Here is a 16477-nt window from a genome sequence, read left to right as displayed (position 1 = left end):
ATGGATGTGAATTTATACTACGAAACTAAATATATGAATTTAACTTATACTGATTTAATTAAAGCAATTGAATATGACTTGAATAAAATATGGAAAAGAATAGAGAGAGATTGAAATCCACTTTTTAATTTCTTAACATGCTAGCATAGATTTGTATAGAAAACCCTAGTCTAGATACTCTCACACAAGGCTAAAATATAAAGACTAGACCTTTAATGATCCCTAATTACTTTATACTATCTCTAGTCATAAACTAATTAGCATGAGAGAAAGCTTGTTCCCATTCTCATAGCAAACTCACTATTCTCTAGTTTAAGTTAAACTCTTCTTATCTCTAAGTCAAGAAAAATCTAAACTTGAAACCCTAAACAACAATCTATACTAACAAATCAAGTCCTCTCAAAGCTTTCATTCAAACTCCTAAATGGGGTTTAGCTTTGATTTATGGGACTATCATGAATAAAAGAATGAGAAGAAGACATAATATAAAGAGAAGCAATTGAATTAAATAATGATAATAACTTGAAGGTATTTTAATGGAGGTTTTATGAAGGCTACAATTATAAACCCTAATTACTTAAACTATATTAAACTAAAGAAAGGGGAGAAAGAGATAGCTACATTATTCAAACTAATAGGAGGGAGAGGTAATAGAGTTTTGCTTTCATCCTCTTTATATATGAGAGGGTTAAGTTTAAAATTTCGTGCATGGGCTTTGGAGCTATGTTTTGGGCCACTAAATCAAGCGCACAACCTAATTACTTAAGTCTAAAAAGGGTTTCTCTGTGGGAATTTACTGCAATACCCTTTTCGTTCACTTTTACTGTTCTGATTGGGTCAAAGCTTGGACCATTAGAAAGCTTTTTCAGAGTCGGTCGTTTTGACATATTGTAGGCTCAATTCCGAGGTCTGAGTCCAAAGATATGGCCTATAGAAGTTTTGTTGACGTTTTTGCTCTTTTTCTACCCGCGTTGACTTTGACTTTTCAGCTTTGACTAGGCTTTAGAAAGGTTTTTCTCTTTTGAAACTTGGGCTTTTAATCATACAATTTCTTTAGCAAGCAATTTGACTCATTTCTTTGCAAAAAGTGATGTATTTTTCACATAATTGATTCAAAGACCTGAAATACACAAAAATACGTAAACATTACTAACTCTTATTTATTATAAACATAATTGGCATAAATATAATACTATTAAGGGGTTGAAACTACAGTTTTGGGCTCTTATCAGTTGGGATGATGAGATCTTAAAAAATAACGAAACTTATCTTGAAACAGGTTATACTAGGGGTGTTCATGGGTCGGTTCGGGTCGGGTTTAGGACTAAACCAACCCTATCAGTTTATGCTTTTCTGGAACCGAACCAAACCGACTAGGTTATACTAACTGAATCGAGCTAATTTCCAGTTGAACCGATATCCTAACCGAACCGACTGGGTTATAGTTTAACCGATATTAACTGATTCGAACCGACCGGTTTTCACATATATTTAAATTAAATCAATTAAATATGTATATTTTAGTATATATTATATATGGCGGGTCGGGTTTGGGACTAAGCCGACGACCAAACCGGCCCTATCGATTTTCACATATATTGACTCGAACCGAACCGACTAATAAATATAACCAACCCGAAATATACTGGTTCAGTTCGATCGGTTTTGTTGGTTTGGCCGGTTTTATGCACACTCCTAGGTTATATATATTGGTCACGGCCCATTAGACCCGATAACAAATCGGGTCTACTAACGGGTTAACATACGCGACCCTAACCCAACCCATTTATTTGATGAGTTCGGCGGGTCAATCGTTAAAAATGACCCAAAAGTCTTTTTTTCTAATTCGAATCCACTAATTTTGTGTCGGTTAGCGGGTCGGGTACAAAAGTGTCCCCATACTAAACTAAAATAAGATAGCTTAGGCAAACTTCATTTAAACGGGCTTCTAACGAATATCAAATTCAGACAGAAACCATAAGGCCTTCTTGAGCGTTATATGATTGGCTGATTAACCTCTTTAATTTGTACTTTAGCTTTGAGCAACCTGCATATATATAGGGGTGCCAACGGGTCGGTTTTGGGTTGGGTCTTAGCAGTTTCGATTTGGGTTTTACCATTTGGCGGTTTTATCATTTTTTAGTTATCAACGGTTTTAGTATGAAAATTATAGAACCAACCCAAAACCATAAAACCCACGGATTTTATCGGTTTAGTTTCTAATTCGTGTCTTTATTATTTATTATGATTATTAAACAATTTCAATCATTTAAACACTAAAACTTATTTTATTTTATTTTTATTTTCCTACATGATAATATTTTATATATAATTAGTGATGTATCAACAATCATATTTACATCAATTTATGAATACGTATCAATAATACACGTTAAAACATTTAAAATTCATGTGATAAGTTAAACCTTTGATATAGAAATTAAAATAATCAAATATCTAACCTTATAATTTTGATTTTTTTTTACGTGCATACACATCACTACAAGAATACTGAGCATTTGCCACGGTCATTGGCCGTGGCTAAAGACCTTTTGCCACGGTTATAAGCCGTTGCACGACCGTTGCCAATGCGCCTGTGGCTAATCTTTGGCCACGGCTAACGACCGTGGGTAAAGCTTCATTTTATGCCACGGTTATGAACCGTTACATGGGCCGTGGTGAATTTTTCCGCTTGCCACAGCACTAAACCGTGGCTAATGCTCACACGACCCCGTACCCCTGCATTTTATGGAATGGATATATAATTTAGCCACAGTTCTAGGCCGTGGCAAATGCCTTTTATTGGACTGTATCTAATATTTAGCTACAGTTTATGGCCGTGGCAAATGTATTGAATTGGATAAAAAAAATTGATTCTGGCACCATATATACAATTCATACAATTTGCGTCACACCTGCAGGTCATACAAAATTCTATCATTTCAATCAAACCCACAAGAATCTTTGCAGGGGTTTCACCAAGGGTCGAGCGGACTACTTTTAACAATTTTATTAACATCATACTTTATACAAATGAAAGCACATACTAGCACAATCAACATGCTTTTGCGGGATCAGTATTCACGTGTTTCCCAAGAAACCCTTCCTTGACAAGGCCCCATATGACAAGAAGTGTCCCAAACACGCCATCGTTACCGAGTTTTTAGTAGACCCACAAGAGCTCCTGAAACAATGCATACTTACTTTAAGGCTTTCCCTAAAATGTAGCAGAAGCACAGTGAAGATTCCAGTTGCATATTGTGAAAAATCTAATTAGTACCATTGGAATAAATCACAAAGCATCAAGCATAAAAATAGAAAAGAAGGCAAAACCTGAAACATGAAGGTTACCTGGAATATAACTGAGGATTGAGAAACAGACGAACGTAACAAGGCATAAGAAAGATACGCTTTTACTGAGTCAATGAAATGAAAATTCTTCGTAAAAGAATGACTAGCCCCTTCCAATAAACTCTGCAAAAACATATATATTTTAATCATATACCAACCTTATCATGCATTCATAAAGAACCAAACACTTCCACAAGAAAGAGAACCAGTGTGGTAGCTAAATCCGTAGGACATATGCTTGAAGATCCTAGGCCTTGTGCAGATCCTAAAGCAAAATCTATAAAGCTTATATCCTTGGTCTTTGAAACTCTGCTGCTTTCAATGCATTCTTTTAATGATACATACCACAAAGAAGAAGCAACTTCACTCATGACATCAAACAACAGAAGACACTTGATTTTTTGTTCTTTGCAAAATGATCATGTGATAATTGTTTGGCCAACAAATGAGTGGTGTAAACAAACATATAGTATTTTTTTTTCACATCCTATCTCCCGAATAAGGTCTAAAGCACAACGCAATGGTGAAAAAAATTCTTAAGAAAATTCACCCTCCTGTACTGATGCAGTACGCCCGTATCTACATCGGTAATTCGGTGTGCCATGTTCATTGATACCAAGTTGGCCGACACCATTAATTAGGAACAGGGAAAACAGGAAACAAGAGAGGCAAAAGATATACAAGAAGAAGCAAACTACTCCAAAATGTCTCTCTTAAATTTTACCACAGAGAACGGGCATCTAGTAGTTGAAACATTCTCAACGGTGACAAGCTTCCATTCTACATCAGCCAGTAGCACCACTAGGCACTGGGACTTGGCACATTTTTATTTACCTTTCCAATGCCTACCTAATTTAGTATCTTTTAGCAGAAAATGTACCAAACTGTCATGTTAGGTGTATACCAGATCATTCAATGTGGTCACCACCCATCAGTGCATTGTGCTTGTACATTGAAAATTTTCTCGTTTTACAGAGAAGACTAGCTGGTGAAGTGAAAATGGAAACGAGAAAATGAAAATGAGAATGCATACATCATTAAGTGCCTAAGTGGTGCGGTTTATCTAATCTTCTTATAAGAAAAACGTTAGGAATGGATGCATTAGTAACCTCTCGTATGGTAAAGGCGCTAGTTTAAGATTTTGATGATACCAGAGGAAATTGGTGTCTTGCAAGTTGCAATTGACAATTTTGAGGTACGTTTCTAAGTTCCTATTGATGAGATTTAGGCGAAAAGTCAAGTCATTCCTGAAACACGTAAGCATAAATCTTTCCCATAAACTGATCATGGTTGAGGTCCGAAGTAAAAGAAGAGGTGCAATTATGAGATGTGATCAACTGATCGTCGAACTTAACTGACTTCAATGAAGTGTTCCTTTAGTGAGTCATGCTCACTCATCATAAAGACAATTTTTTGTTAAATGTGAAGTAGCTTATCTCATGAACAAAGAGGCAATGATATGCACAGGATAATAGTGAAGGCCATAGGACTAACCTGTAAAAGCTCAAGAGATAAAAGCCTAGTCTTGGTCGTAACTTCATCATTCTCTTCCTTCATGCCCATCTGTGAATTTTAGAGTACTTGTTATTCCACACTGAAGGCTTTGAATGCCATAGAAAAACCAAAATTGTGTGATGCTACAGCAGTAAGAATGTACAAGACAAGAGTTTAATTTTCCAAAATTAACAAAAAATGAAAGCAACTTCTCGTTCAACCCCTCGAATATACCTCTGAACTTGTGTGATGCTATAGCAGTAAGAAGCACCTTCAGCACTTGTAAAATTGTACTGCAAATACAAATTCAGTCAGCAAAAGTAAGAAGCATGTACAAGCTAGAAATGTTGTGAAAATTACTGGGAAATCTCCAACGTACCCATCTGACGAAGAATTATCAACACAACCACAAACCATGTTCAGAATGTCCGTAAATAGTGAAGCATTTTTAGCACCATCCAGTCCAGGATCACCTTCTAAATGATCATAAGCAATGAGTTTCTGTAGATACAGTCATTCAGCAACTGCATCAGACTAAGGTAGCCAAAAGATTTACTGAAAGAAAGAATGACACAAAGTCCAAGTTACAGATTGAAAGAGATGAAAAACGTACATGAAGACAATCAAGGGCAGGCTCCAGGAGTTTTAAATTCTTGGTTTCAAATGCAAGTCTAAGTGGGTGTAAGACAAGCTCCACCTGATCCCCTTGTAATGTGTGTCCAGCACTAGCTAAAGCAGTTGTAATAGCTCTAGCACTTTCCACTGGTTTAGCAGCATCAGTCCCTTGGGTAGTATCTGGGATTGAGTGTGACCCATCTGTATTTGGGATGGGGGGTTCATCGGAAGAACTAAGTGAAGCAGAAATTGCAGAAGACAAATTACCAGTTAATTTAAATATAAACAGAGAAGGTTTAAAAAAATATATTGGTAAGAATGTATGTACCTCGCATTTCCAGGTGAAGATGCTGCTTGATTCGTGTCGGTTGAAGTGGTTTCCTTGGTACTGTCTGCAAGACATGCAAAAATATGATATGATATGATGTAATAAAGAAAGAAGGAATATTAAATAAGTTGACATAAATAATAAATGAATACCAACCTAAATAGGTGTGGATGGCCTTTTGAAGATCGGCATACTTTTTAGGGGAGCACTCCTTCAACATGGATTCAAGGGCGCGGGTTGCGGAATTAAAAACATAAAGGAACTTCCATAAACGAAATTAGAAACATAAAGGAACTTCATAACCCAAATTTGTCTGAACTAGATACTTACTTCATTAACTTTCCGGATCTTTTCAGTTTCCTCAGACTGTTTTTTCTCCCAATCCTCCTTGGCCTTCCGATTCATGACTAAAATTTGACGTCTAACATCTGAGGTGATAATAGTTCGATGTCTTGACCTCTCAGTATCAACTCTCTACAAATTTAAAAAGTGAAGAAACAAGTAGTTTATTTTAACCGGTAAAAAAGATATATAAATTGTCCAAGACAGTGAAATCATAACATGTAACTGACCTGTTTTGATACTCTTACTAAATTATTGATCAATCCTCGCAACCTCTCCTCCAAGCACTGGAAACCCAATCACATCAAGATTACATAACCATAAGAAAATATGAAACCTAAATCTGTATGCTAATATCTTTTTTTTTTTTTTTATTTTTCCTTTAATAGTACTCAAAACAAACAAGCCCAAGATACATAACTTGGTTAGAAAAACAAAAGAAATATGCTTCAAGAATAAGGAGTAAGAGATGCAACAAAAAAATTTGTAAGATACGAGATTAAACAGAAAAAAGTCGATCTATTACAGGATCTCCTACCTAACATGAAACTGCTATCTACAGATAGTGCCAGAGGGAATTTTGGAGAGGAGGGGGAGTCCATTTCTTCATTTTCTAAGAGGCTTGTATAGGACTACAGTGACATATTTGGACTGAAACCTGTGAGTAAACCCAAGAGCAACCAGAGATTGAGAAGGCCATCCTTTGTCTATATAAAGATGGTTGAGAACAACATGTTGAGGCTTTGTAGATGGTTCAGGATCGTTCTGTGTACCGAGTAACGTGAGGTGTAACTGGGGTGGAACAGCCACCGGCTCTTTCGCAAAGTCCTCGTCCCCTGGGAATGTGTGACCATAGCTCTGGTGAGGGAGGAGGCTCAAATTCAGCAATGCCTTCGAAATTCTCGGGCACATAATCTTGACAACCAGTGACAAGCAACTTTATAGAAAAATAGTTGATGCTAGAGTCTTCAAAAGAACAAAAAAGACATGTAAAGCAGTAATTAGGAGAAACAGAAAAAGAACAAAAAAAAACTACTTTTTACAAATGGCGGAGAAAAACCCATTATATATGCCAACAAAGAAAAACAAGTAATGATACCAACCTCCAAGGCTTAGTACAGACAACAAAAAGAGCAAAGTTTAGTACATAGAGCAAAAGATAATGCCACAATATTTTCATTGTTAAACCCCTTTTCTCCTCATGGTCTTCTACAGGTTAGGATTTAGAGGTTAAAGTTGGTTTCCATCTTTAGTTAACCTGAAATAAAGGCTAGAGTTGTAGAGTACAAGTTTCCTATTAAAGCCGTCCCTCTAAGAATTGAAGTATCTAGCAGACGCTTGTAAAATGTAGATAAACAAAAATCTATCTTCTATATACATCTCAGAATGACAACTCATCATGTTCTGTCCTAGGAATATTAACACTGAACGGATGTGTTACACTTCATGATTCCAGGTACAGTAGGTATAATTTTGTTTAGAGCATTACTGTACCTCCCAACCAAATCTTGTGTACACCCCCTCAATCCAGCAAATTGATTCAATACATTCTCTAAATGGCACACTTTTGATGTAATTAGTATCACTAGGGACCAAGTAAAAGAGTGTGCTGCATTCTATAATGACTATTGTTCTATCAAAACCATCTAGTAGGTACATTAAAGATGCATCATTAGAAAATTGATTTTCAGATCAGCAGAGAAAAAAATATAATCAAAATCGAACTACATATACTCAAATAGTCTGTCCACTATCTGACATGTTTGTTTCGTCATAGATTTAAAGCTAAATTTATGGTATTAGTAGAATTATTTCCTAAACTGACTTTATACTTAAGTCCTTTTTCACAAATAATATTTACCCTTGTCTTCGTAAACCCTCTCAAAAGGGCTAAATACTTAATAGATATGCAGTAGCCATTAGCTTTCTTGTGAGGGTCAATTATGAGGTAGCACCAAAAAGTTCATTGTGAGGGCTAACTTAAGGAACGTCTGCAGCTAAGATAAAGCATGATATGCATGTATGCTTCCACTGATGCGAGGGAACATTGACGAATTTGAAAGCTCTCAATTAAAAGCCAATCTGTGCTATGAAAGTTAGTGTATCGCCTAGAAGACTGATCCCCGATTTCACTAATCATGAGTTCCTAAAGCAGAGTTGAACCGGTTCACATGCATAATACTGCAATCAAAAGATTGCAGATCATGAATAATAATTTTTTTTAGAAAAAACTTACATGCACATCAAGAAGATTATCAACAAGGCTCGTATCATCAGCTATGCAAGGAAGATCAGGTATGTATCTGCGCTCGCCGTCCACAAGGAACCTGTACTAATATATACCATATGGAAGCACCAGGAGAATGGAGTGGTCCTTTTCTGACCTCTGCAGTATCCTCCTGCAGAAACCGATTATAGTAAGAAAAAGGTTTACGGTCTAGTTTGGATATTGAGGATAAAGAGTACCTTGATGTCCAATTGTCCCAAGATCCTTGGACAGCAACAGTGTTACCACCAAAGGTCCATGTGATCAAGGTAGGAATCCCTTGTTCTTGTGGTGCGTCTAGAGAATTGTGTGGGTCGTTCATCCAGATGTGATTGAAAGTGGGTGGGGCATCACCTCCTCTTTGTAGGGGAGCCACTAGAAGCTGAGGAGCGAACATGAGAGGAGATCTGGAAGGTCTCGGGCTCGAAGGAGGTGAGTTGGAAGCACCCAACATTGAATCGGAAGGCAGGGGAAGGCCGTCGACTTCATAATCATCCGTATCGATGGATCCGCGATTAGGATCTTCCTCGTTATCTCCTTCTTCTCTCCCATTCGTATTCCCCATCAAATCTCTTCTTCTTCTGCTGCTAATATCTTACCAGTGGCAAACAACGCTCCACATCCTTGCTTACACTTTTTATACCAGATTTAGACACTGCCAAAAAAAGGGGACCCAAATGTCAGTCATGACAAGATATTTGACAAGATAATAACAAGAATGGCTCTTAACAAAGTATAGGGTCTAAACTGATTTTTGCCAATTTTCTCTGTAAAGGGATTTTTTGCAATACAAGCCGTTCTTCCTCTTCTTGAACAACCCTTCTAGTTGCTTCAGAAGTTCGACCTTCATCCTTAGGGCCAGAAAATAGCTGCTCTTCCTCTTCCTAAACATGATAAATAAAATAACAAAACTTGCACAGATTACACAATTGTTACCATTTTAGATACCCAAAATGTCAAACAGAGTATAATATAACATAAAGAGCAATGTAAAAGATATATACCCTTAGATTAACTCCACTGACAGCAGTTACATCATTTAGTTGTTTGATGCTTTGATCAGAAAGTGCCCCAGATACCTTTTGCTTCTTACTATGTAATACCAAATAAAACAGTTCATATGATTAAAAAAAATTAAAATTAAAAATATATATTAAAAGAGAATGCAATGAGTACCTTGGCTGGGTTGATGTAGTCCCAAGCGCATCAAATGACTTCTTTTGGCCAATGGTAATCTTCTTGGGTGGTGTCTTCAAAATAGAGTATATCATTTGTTAGATATTCGTATTTGTGCATTTGATAGAGTTAAACTGCAAAAAGGAAATCATATATGAGCACACAAGTCTACTGGATTGGAATGCAGACCTGTGATCAATGACATGGCTAGGCAGATGCTACTGGGGACATTAGGAGTGATAGATGGACCTGCCATTAGCGAAGGGATAACAGTGATATTGGTTGCCCTTGTACCTCTTGGTAGCTCTTCCCTGCAGCCCAGAGAAAAATAAACAGAATTAAATACAAAGAGAAACATATTATACACCACTTCTCCCTCCTCCTTTTTCTGGGCTTGGGACCGGCAATGCAAATGCAAACGTAAAGTTTACTTGCATTGGCGGAGTTAAAAATGGGTTAGCAAAAACAGAGAAAGCAAACATTCAATACATTGATATTAGCAAAATAAGACAAGTATTACATTGAATAAAAAAATATGATACCAGTTTGGTAGTAGCTTGGACATGAACATAGAAACGCGTTTCAAAATAGCAAAAGAGATAACATAGTCAAACATGCCCATAGGCATGTATCATAAACAAAAAAAAAGTATAGTAAACTTATTCAAGACCGCGATGTAGATGACAGAAACTCAACACATGACTTGGGCCATATAACATTTCTGGGCAACTCTCTCCTAGATTCTTACACCATGCATCATGGGGCATGGTAGAGCAAAGATCTTGTGCATGTACTTCATCAACGTAAACTAAGTAAGATCTCTCTCCCAAGCACCTTTCATGGAACTTGTAGGTGGGGTCAACTTCTTTAACACATCCAGTTGCGACAATGTCAAGAGGCCAACCACCAAGTAAGTTAACTTCTTTTGCCAATCTTTGAGGTTTCCGCTGAAAAACAAAGGTGTTGGATATAAAAAGATCAAACAACTTACAAAGGCTTAAGTTAAGCATTAAAAGAGACAATCGCATACCGAGGTTGCATTACTGGAGCGAGGTATACTACTGGAAGTTCCAAAAGAGTTGGTCGTGGATGGTTCTTGTTGCCTCAATATCGTTGACCTAATCTCTTCTAATTGCATAGCAAAATTCATTTGGTTTGTTCGAGTCTCCTTCCATAGCTTGGAGTTTTCTTCTCGCCAAGTGATAGTTTTGATCCAAAATAGGCTCCATGCTCTTCATTGCTTTTTTTGTTGACCCCTGGACCCATAGCCCGACATCGCCCCCCCGCTATCTTTGCCAACCACCAGTATCCAAACACATTTCATTTTACCTACAATATAGCACAAACATTTAATGCACTACCGACATCCTAATTTGCATACCCTTGTCACACGGCATTGTCGGTGATTGTCATTTGAGACCACGAATTTGCGGACATGTCCTCATTAATCCTCTCCTATTCAACACAACGGAGTGAAACCATAATACTGATCTTACCAAGTAAAGTATTACACTAAAGCTCAAGACTGCAATCAAACCTTGATACAACTTAAATAACTTACTACCAACAATCCCTCCCACCAGGGAAAATGACACTTACCTCCCACTCAACCGTTTACATTGCATGGAGTTTTCCTCTTGTGTATCCGGATATAAGATTCAGGCCTAGCAACCATATGGGTCGGCTTTGTTCTCGTTTCCTTAGCAATCTGTTTGTCGAATAATTTGGGTGGGTGTCCTCCCAACGCATAGCGAGGGAGCTTTTGTTTTGACCGGTTTTATAGTGTTCCTTTCACTAGCAGCCTATATATACAAAACAATATATAAGAGAATATACATATAAGATTCACAACTAATAAACTAATGATTAGATAACCTGGAATTTTTCAGTGTTGCAAATATCAACAAAAACCCGCCAATCTTCAAGATTGACACCTTCTGGAGCTGGTCCTTGTTTAACAATAGTAAGAGATTTGCCCTTAACTAAGTTTTTATACAAGGTGCTCTTATGACGCCTCCATGCCTCACCCAAGACTTTTTTAGTGTATGTCGTATTGATGCTAGGACGTCCCACAAACCTGAAGCTGGTTTCCAATGTTTCAAAGATGTCTACTAACGTATGTTTCAGCGCGGTTGGAAAAGTATCATAGCATATCCGAACATCACGCCGTACAAGTACACCACATTCAGAGGAAAACCTACTTACCTCTGCTAAAGGGTGACATGGTTGTTCAAGATGGTCCAATGTTAACCAAACTTTTTTCTTCGTATTTGGTGTATCCGACATTCCTTTTGCCTTACCTCTAGTCTCCTTAGGAGCATTGGATGATTCTGGAGTAGATGGAGTCCTATCTGTAAGTACATAGTAAACTTGTCAATTAGTATACATTAAAGTTCAGATGCTCCATCTACTCCAGTACAACACATAACTAGACAAAATTCAAAATTCTTACCATAATTAATTCCACGCTCCATGTCGCCCTCCTAGACAAAATCAAAATTCCTACCACAAGTTCAAGTTATTTTGAGATGGAGTTCCCATGAAGGAGATGGAGTTCCCATGCTGTACATATTGTAACAAGTTCCAGAAACTCTTAATATTCAAAACATGCATTTTTCAAGTATCTAAAACATGATGTATCAAAACACAGATATTGCATAACATTTAATCTATCAAAACAAATCAGAAAACATGATATCCATTTATAATTGTGTAACCTGAAAAATCAAACACAGGTATTCAAAATTCAAACATAGTTAATGCAGATAAGCATTTAGTTCAAGTGAACTAATTCATTTTTTGTCTTTTCTTCCTCCTAGTGTCTTCAACAACCACAAACATATCGTCTGGATCGTTAAAAATCAGATCATCTGTGGATGGTTCAAGGTTACTAGGCTCCGCATAAGAAGGATCAACTTCAATTGGATCATCAGATAGAAGACATGTTTCATCTTGATCACAATACACCTTTCTTGGGACTTCCAAAACCACATGCCAGTCGGGATCCTTTGGATCTTTAGAGTAGAAAACCTGAGAAGCTTTATCTGCAAGAATAAATGGTTCGTCACTCATATTATCCGAACTAATTTGATTTGACAAATTTACCAACTTAAGGTTCGCTTCCACATCTAGCTTCACACCATGTCTAAGTTTAACCCATTCACACTTGAACAAAACAGGCTGGTACCCATCTCGATACTTTAACTGAATGATATTCGTAAGAACACCATAATATTCTGCAACATCTTCTACTGGGTTCTTATCCTTCGCGCTAGCCCGGAATGTAGTTGGACACTCTGTGCAAACACCACTATTTTGGTTCCTCTTATTCTCCTGATAGTCTTTTGTAATGAAGAGGAAACCATTGACACAATACTTCTTATACGCCATGGCACAGCTCACTGGTCCAACCACTATATTTTTGAAAGAATCTTCCTCCATGTCTTCAAACTCAGGCTGTCTTCTCAACCAAGGAATGAACTCATCGTCCATGGACACCCTATATTGGCCTGCCTTCCTCCCTCACCTGCCTGCCTACGGGCTTCCAAATCTGCAAATGTACTCCCCTGAATAGGATATTACGTTTATAAATATATGTATTAGTTAAAGCAATAGTCTATTTAAGTATATAGAAGTTATAATTTCAACTTTTAAAATTTAGAAATACATACGTGTACCACCAATCATATCTTGGATGGCTTTTCAGTACCCAATTGCGTGCTTGCTCATATTCAACACCTACCAAATGATAAGTATGACCCAAACCAACTGGGCCAACTTCATCAGCCCCATCAAATTCACTATCAAACACATCTGATGGTATTACTTCTTCACCACTAGACTTTCGCTCAAGCTTCTGGAGAAGACTATTCCCTCCTTTGTAACCAGTGCAATAGTTCATGGTTTCCTCTTTCAAGTATCGCTCCGCGATACAACCTTCAGGACGTGCCTTGTTTGTAACATAATCCTTGTAGACCTTCATCATCCTTCACAAAATTAAGAATTTTATAACATAATAACTTAACAGAAACCAACCATGAAGCTAAGTAAACAATCTTATTAGTTAGAATTACCTCTCAAACAAATACATCCAACGATAGAATACTGGTCCACACATACGAGCCTCATACGCTAAGTGAATAGGTAGATGCATCATTATTACAAATACCGATGGAGGACAAATTTTTTCAAGCTCACATAAAGTCTTGACCATACCCCTCTCAAGTGCATGTAAAGTGTCAACATCAAGTCTCCTAGAACATAACGCACGAAAAAATGTGCAAATACTCAAGATCACATGTCGGACTTCCTTCCTATCTCGATATGCAAGTTGGATTAGCATTGGAAGCAAATGTTGCATCAAAATGTGATAATCATGAGACTTCATTCCACTCAAATCCTTCGCACCGCCTTGGACAATATTCTTCCAGTTACCACTAAACCCAACAGGTACTTTGAGATCTCTTAAGCTCGCAAGGAACAACTTTTTCTCCTCCGCTCGAAGCCAAAACACCCCAGGCTTCATAACCTTCTTGCCATTTTGATCACTCAACCAATACTTCCTTTTAATCCCAAGAAGTTGCAAATCTTTGCGTGCATTGGCGTTATCTTTTGTTTTTCCTTTTGTGTTCAACATCATAGCAATCAGGAGTTCACAAACATTTTTTTCAATGTGCATAACGCCCAAGTTGTGGCGGATAAAAGCTCTCTCCCAATATGGAAGCCTAAATAATATTGACTGTTTGAAAAAGCATGTCCCATCCCCGTTGTCCTCTTTTTGTTTTCTACCGCCCTTCCCTTTTTTTTTTTTCTTTTTCCATTCCCCTTTCCTTCTCTTTGCCCTTACCCCATTGCATTTTCAGATTCTCGTGTCATTTGTTCAACTTGCAACCGGTCAATCTCAAAGGTCGCTGTTCTCTAAGCTCTTCATCTTTTTAAAAGTGCTTGGTCTAGTGTCCATCCTACTAGCATCCGAGGAGGGCAAGAATCGCCTACTATCCATGTAAAGCAAATTTCTCGGCCATGTTGGAGTCTCAATGAAGAGGTATTTGGGCCCTGAACGGGACAAGCATATTTGCCATGGGTTCTACAACCGGATATATTACCTAACGCAGAAAGTCATGGATAGTCCATAACAAAACTGCACGATATTGAACATCTTGCCTATGTTTGCATCCTTCACGATCACCCCGGTATTCCACAAAGATTGTAATTCACGAACTAGAGGCTGTAAATATATGTCGATATCCTTTCCTGGCTGTCGTGGCCCTTCGATGAGTAAAGAGAGCATGGTAAATTTTGGTTTCATGCAAAGCCAAGGAGGAAGGTTATAGGCAACACACATTACGAGGCCAAGCTGGCCAGATAATGTGCCACAAGTTCCAAAAGGATTGAAACCATATGTGGCTAGTCCTAATCGAACATTACGAGCTTCAGCTGAAAAGTCCTTATACTTCCGATCAATTAATTTCCAATTAGATGAGTCAACTGGATGCCCCATCTCTCCACCTTTCAATCGATTTTCCGAGTGCCAACACATCTCCTTTGCCACCCATGGTACACTATACAACCTCTTTAACCTATCCGTAATTGGAAAGTATCGAAGTATCTTTGCTGGAATCCTAATATGTTTCTTCCTTTGTTCGATATCGGATATTTGTACCTCGACGCTCCACACGCGTAGTACAAGTATCCCTCCAATCATCATCTCTCCAAAATAGCATGCAATCATTCGGCAAGCATCAATTTTCTCATATTTTAGGCCCAACTCTTTTAATAATTTTTCTGCCCTATAAGTATTCTCCTGAGTCTTGTTGTCACGTGGAAAAGCCACACACGAAGTAATTCGAGGAGTCCCATAAAACTCTTTTGTCCATCCCACCCATGTGTAACCTTTAACCTAAAACAACTTGACGACAAATTTCAAAACTGTAAAGTCCTCACAATCGGGATATAAGGGACTCAAAGCCTCACGAAAATTATCGGACTCAATTGTGTCGGGGCTCTTCCTCAACTATAGGATCTTCCTCAACTATTCCTCGAAAGCACCATCCGTTGAACATTGTTCAATAACAAAGATCCAAGTTATCACCGCCAAGTTCTTCTAACGACAATCTCAATGCAACATTCTCCTCAAAAAAGGGGAAGTCCCTCCCACCTCAAAATTAGTGGAATTTGACCTTCCACCCTTTCAAATGCCACACTTGGTGGTTGACTTGTTTCTCCATGCATTCTCCAAAATGTATACCGTTTGTAGAAGCCTTTTGGTAACAATGCAATGTGACCACCTCATGGGTTAGTGCTTTCGACCCTATTTCTACAGCTTATCACATGGACATGGGATCACATCCTTGTGGTGACAGTTATCCCTTGCAAATTGGACAAATTGATTAACACCATGAATAAAACGATCGTCCTCTTTTGGTAGATCAATCCAACTTTTATCTATCACCTCAAACCCCTCCATACTGTAGTTCTTGCAATATGAATAAATAAAAAATAGTTAGAACTGAAAATACAATGGCAGGTAAACCATACACATAATAGACCACCACATAAGTAAATAACTAACTCCATCACTGGGAGAGACTAAAATAGCACAAGTACTACATCCAACAATCAATCTAACCTAGTTGCACCCATAAATTCAAATAAATTGGAAGCACACAAAAAAATGGATAGATTGAGGCATGCATACGAAAAAACAAACTACATTCTCACTTAAAAAAATAAATTGAAACTAGATAAAGAACAGTAACAACAAAGATGATATCATATGCAACCAAGTAGGATGTTATCTAGAAGAAATATAATTATACCGCCCACATTAGCAAATTTTGAGTTAACCCAAAGAGCAAGGTGTATTCAATATCTTAACTTGTATTCAATATAACACAAAGTTATAC

General features: G+C 37.6%; 1 protein-coding gene and 1 pseudogene across 2 annotated transcripts; both read right to left on the bottom strand.

Moving 5' to 3' along the window:
- Positions 1-3163: 3163 nt before the first annotated feature.
- LOC147490032 (uncharacterized) lies at positions 3164-9682 on the bottom strand. Its single transcript, XM_086573393.1, has 14 exons — positions 9573-9682; positions 9401-9488; positions 9145-9280; positions 8996-9051; positions 6361-6417; positions 6119-6262; positions 5945-6050; positions 5789-5852; positions 5459-5693; positions 5225-5346; positions 5080-5138; positions 4846-4988; positions 3352-3474; positions 3164-3217 (listed from the first exon to the last, which is right to left on the bottom strand). The coding sequence occupies exons 1-12, from the start codon at positions 9665-9667 to the stop codon at positions 4936-4938; spliced, it is 1215 nt and encodes a 404-aa protein (XP_086429519.1). The 5' UTR covers positions 9668-9682; the 3' UTR covers positions 3164-3217; positions 3352-3474; positions 4846-4935.
- LOC147490033 (SNF1-related protein kinase regulatory subunit beta-1-like) lies at positions 6480-9017 on the bottom strand (annotated as a pseudogene). Its single transcript, XR_015202635.1, has 4 exons — positions 8597-9017; positions 8367-8529; position 8008; positions 6480-7045 (listed from the first exon to the last, which is right to left on the bottom strand). The product of XR_015202635.1 is annotated as an SNF1-related protein kinase regulatory subunit beta-1-like (transcript).
- Positions 9683-16477: the final 6795 nt, after the last annotated feature.

This window comes from Coptis chinensis, chromosome 7, assembly GCF_015680905.1.
Source record: "Coptis chinensis isolate HL-2020 chromosome 7, ASM1568090v1, whole genome shotgun sequence".
NCBI lineage: Eukaryota > Viridiplantae > Streptophyta > Magnoliopsida > Ranunculales > Ranunculaceae > Coptis > Coptis chinensis.
Note: the sequence above shows the minus strand (reverse complement) of the source record. Positions and strands in the feature narration are given on the sequence as shown.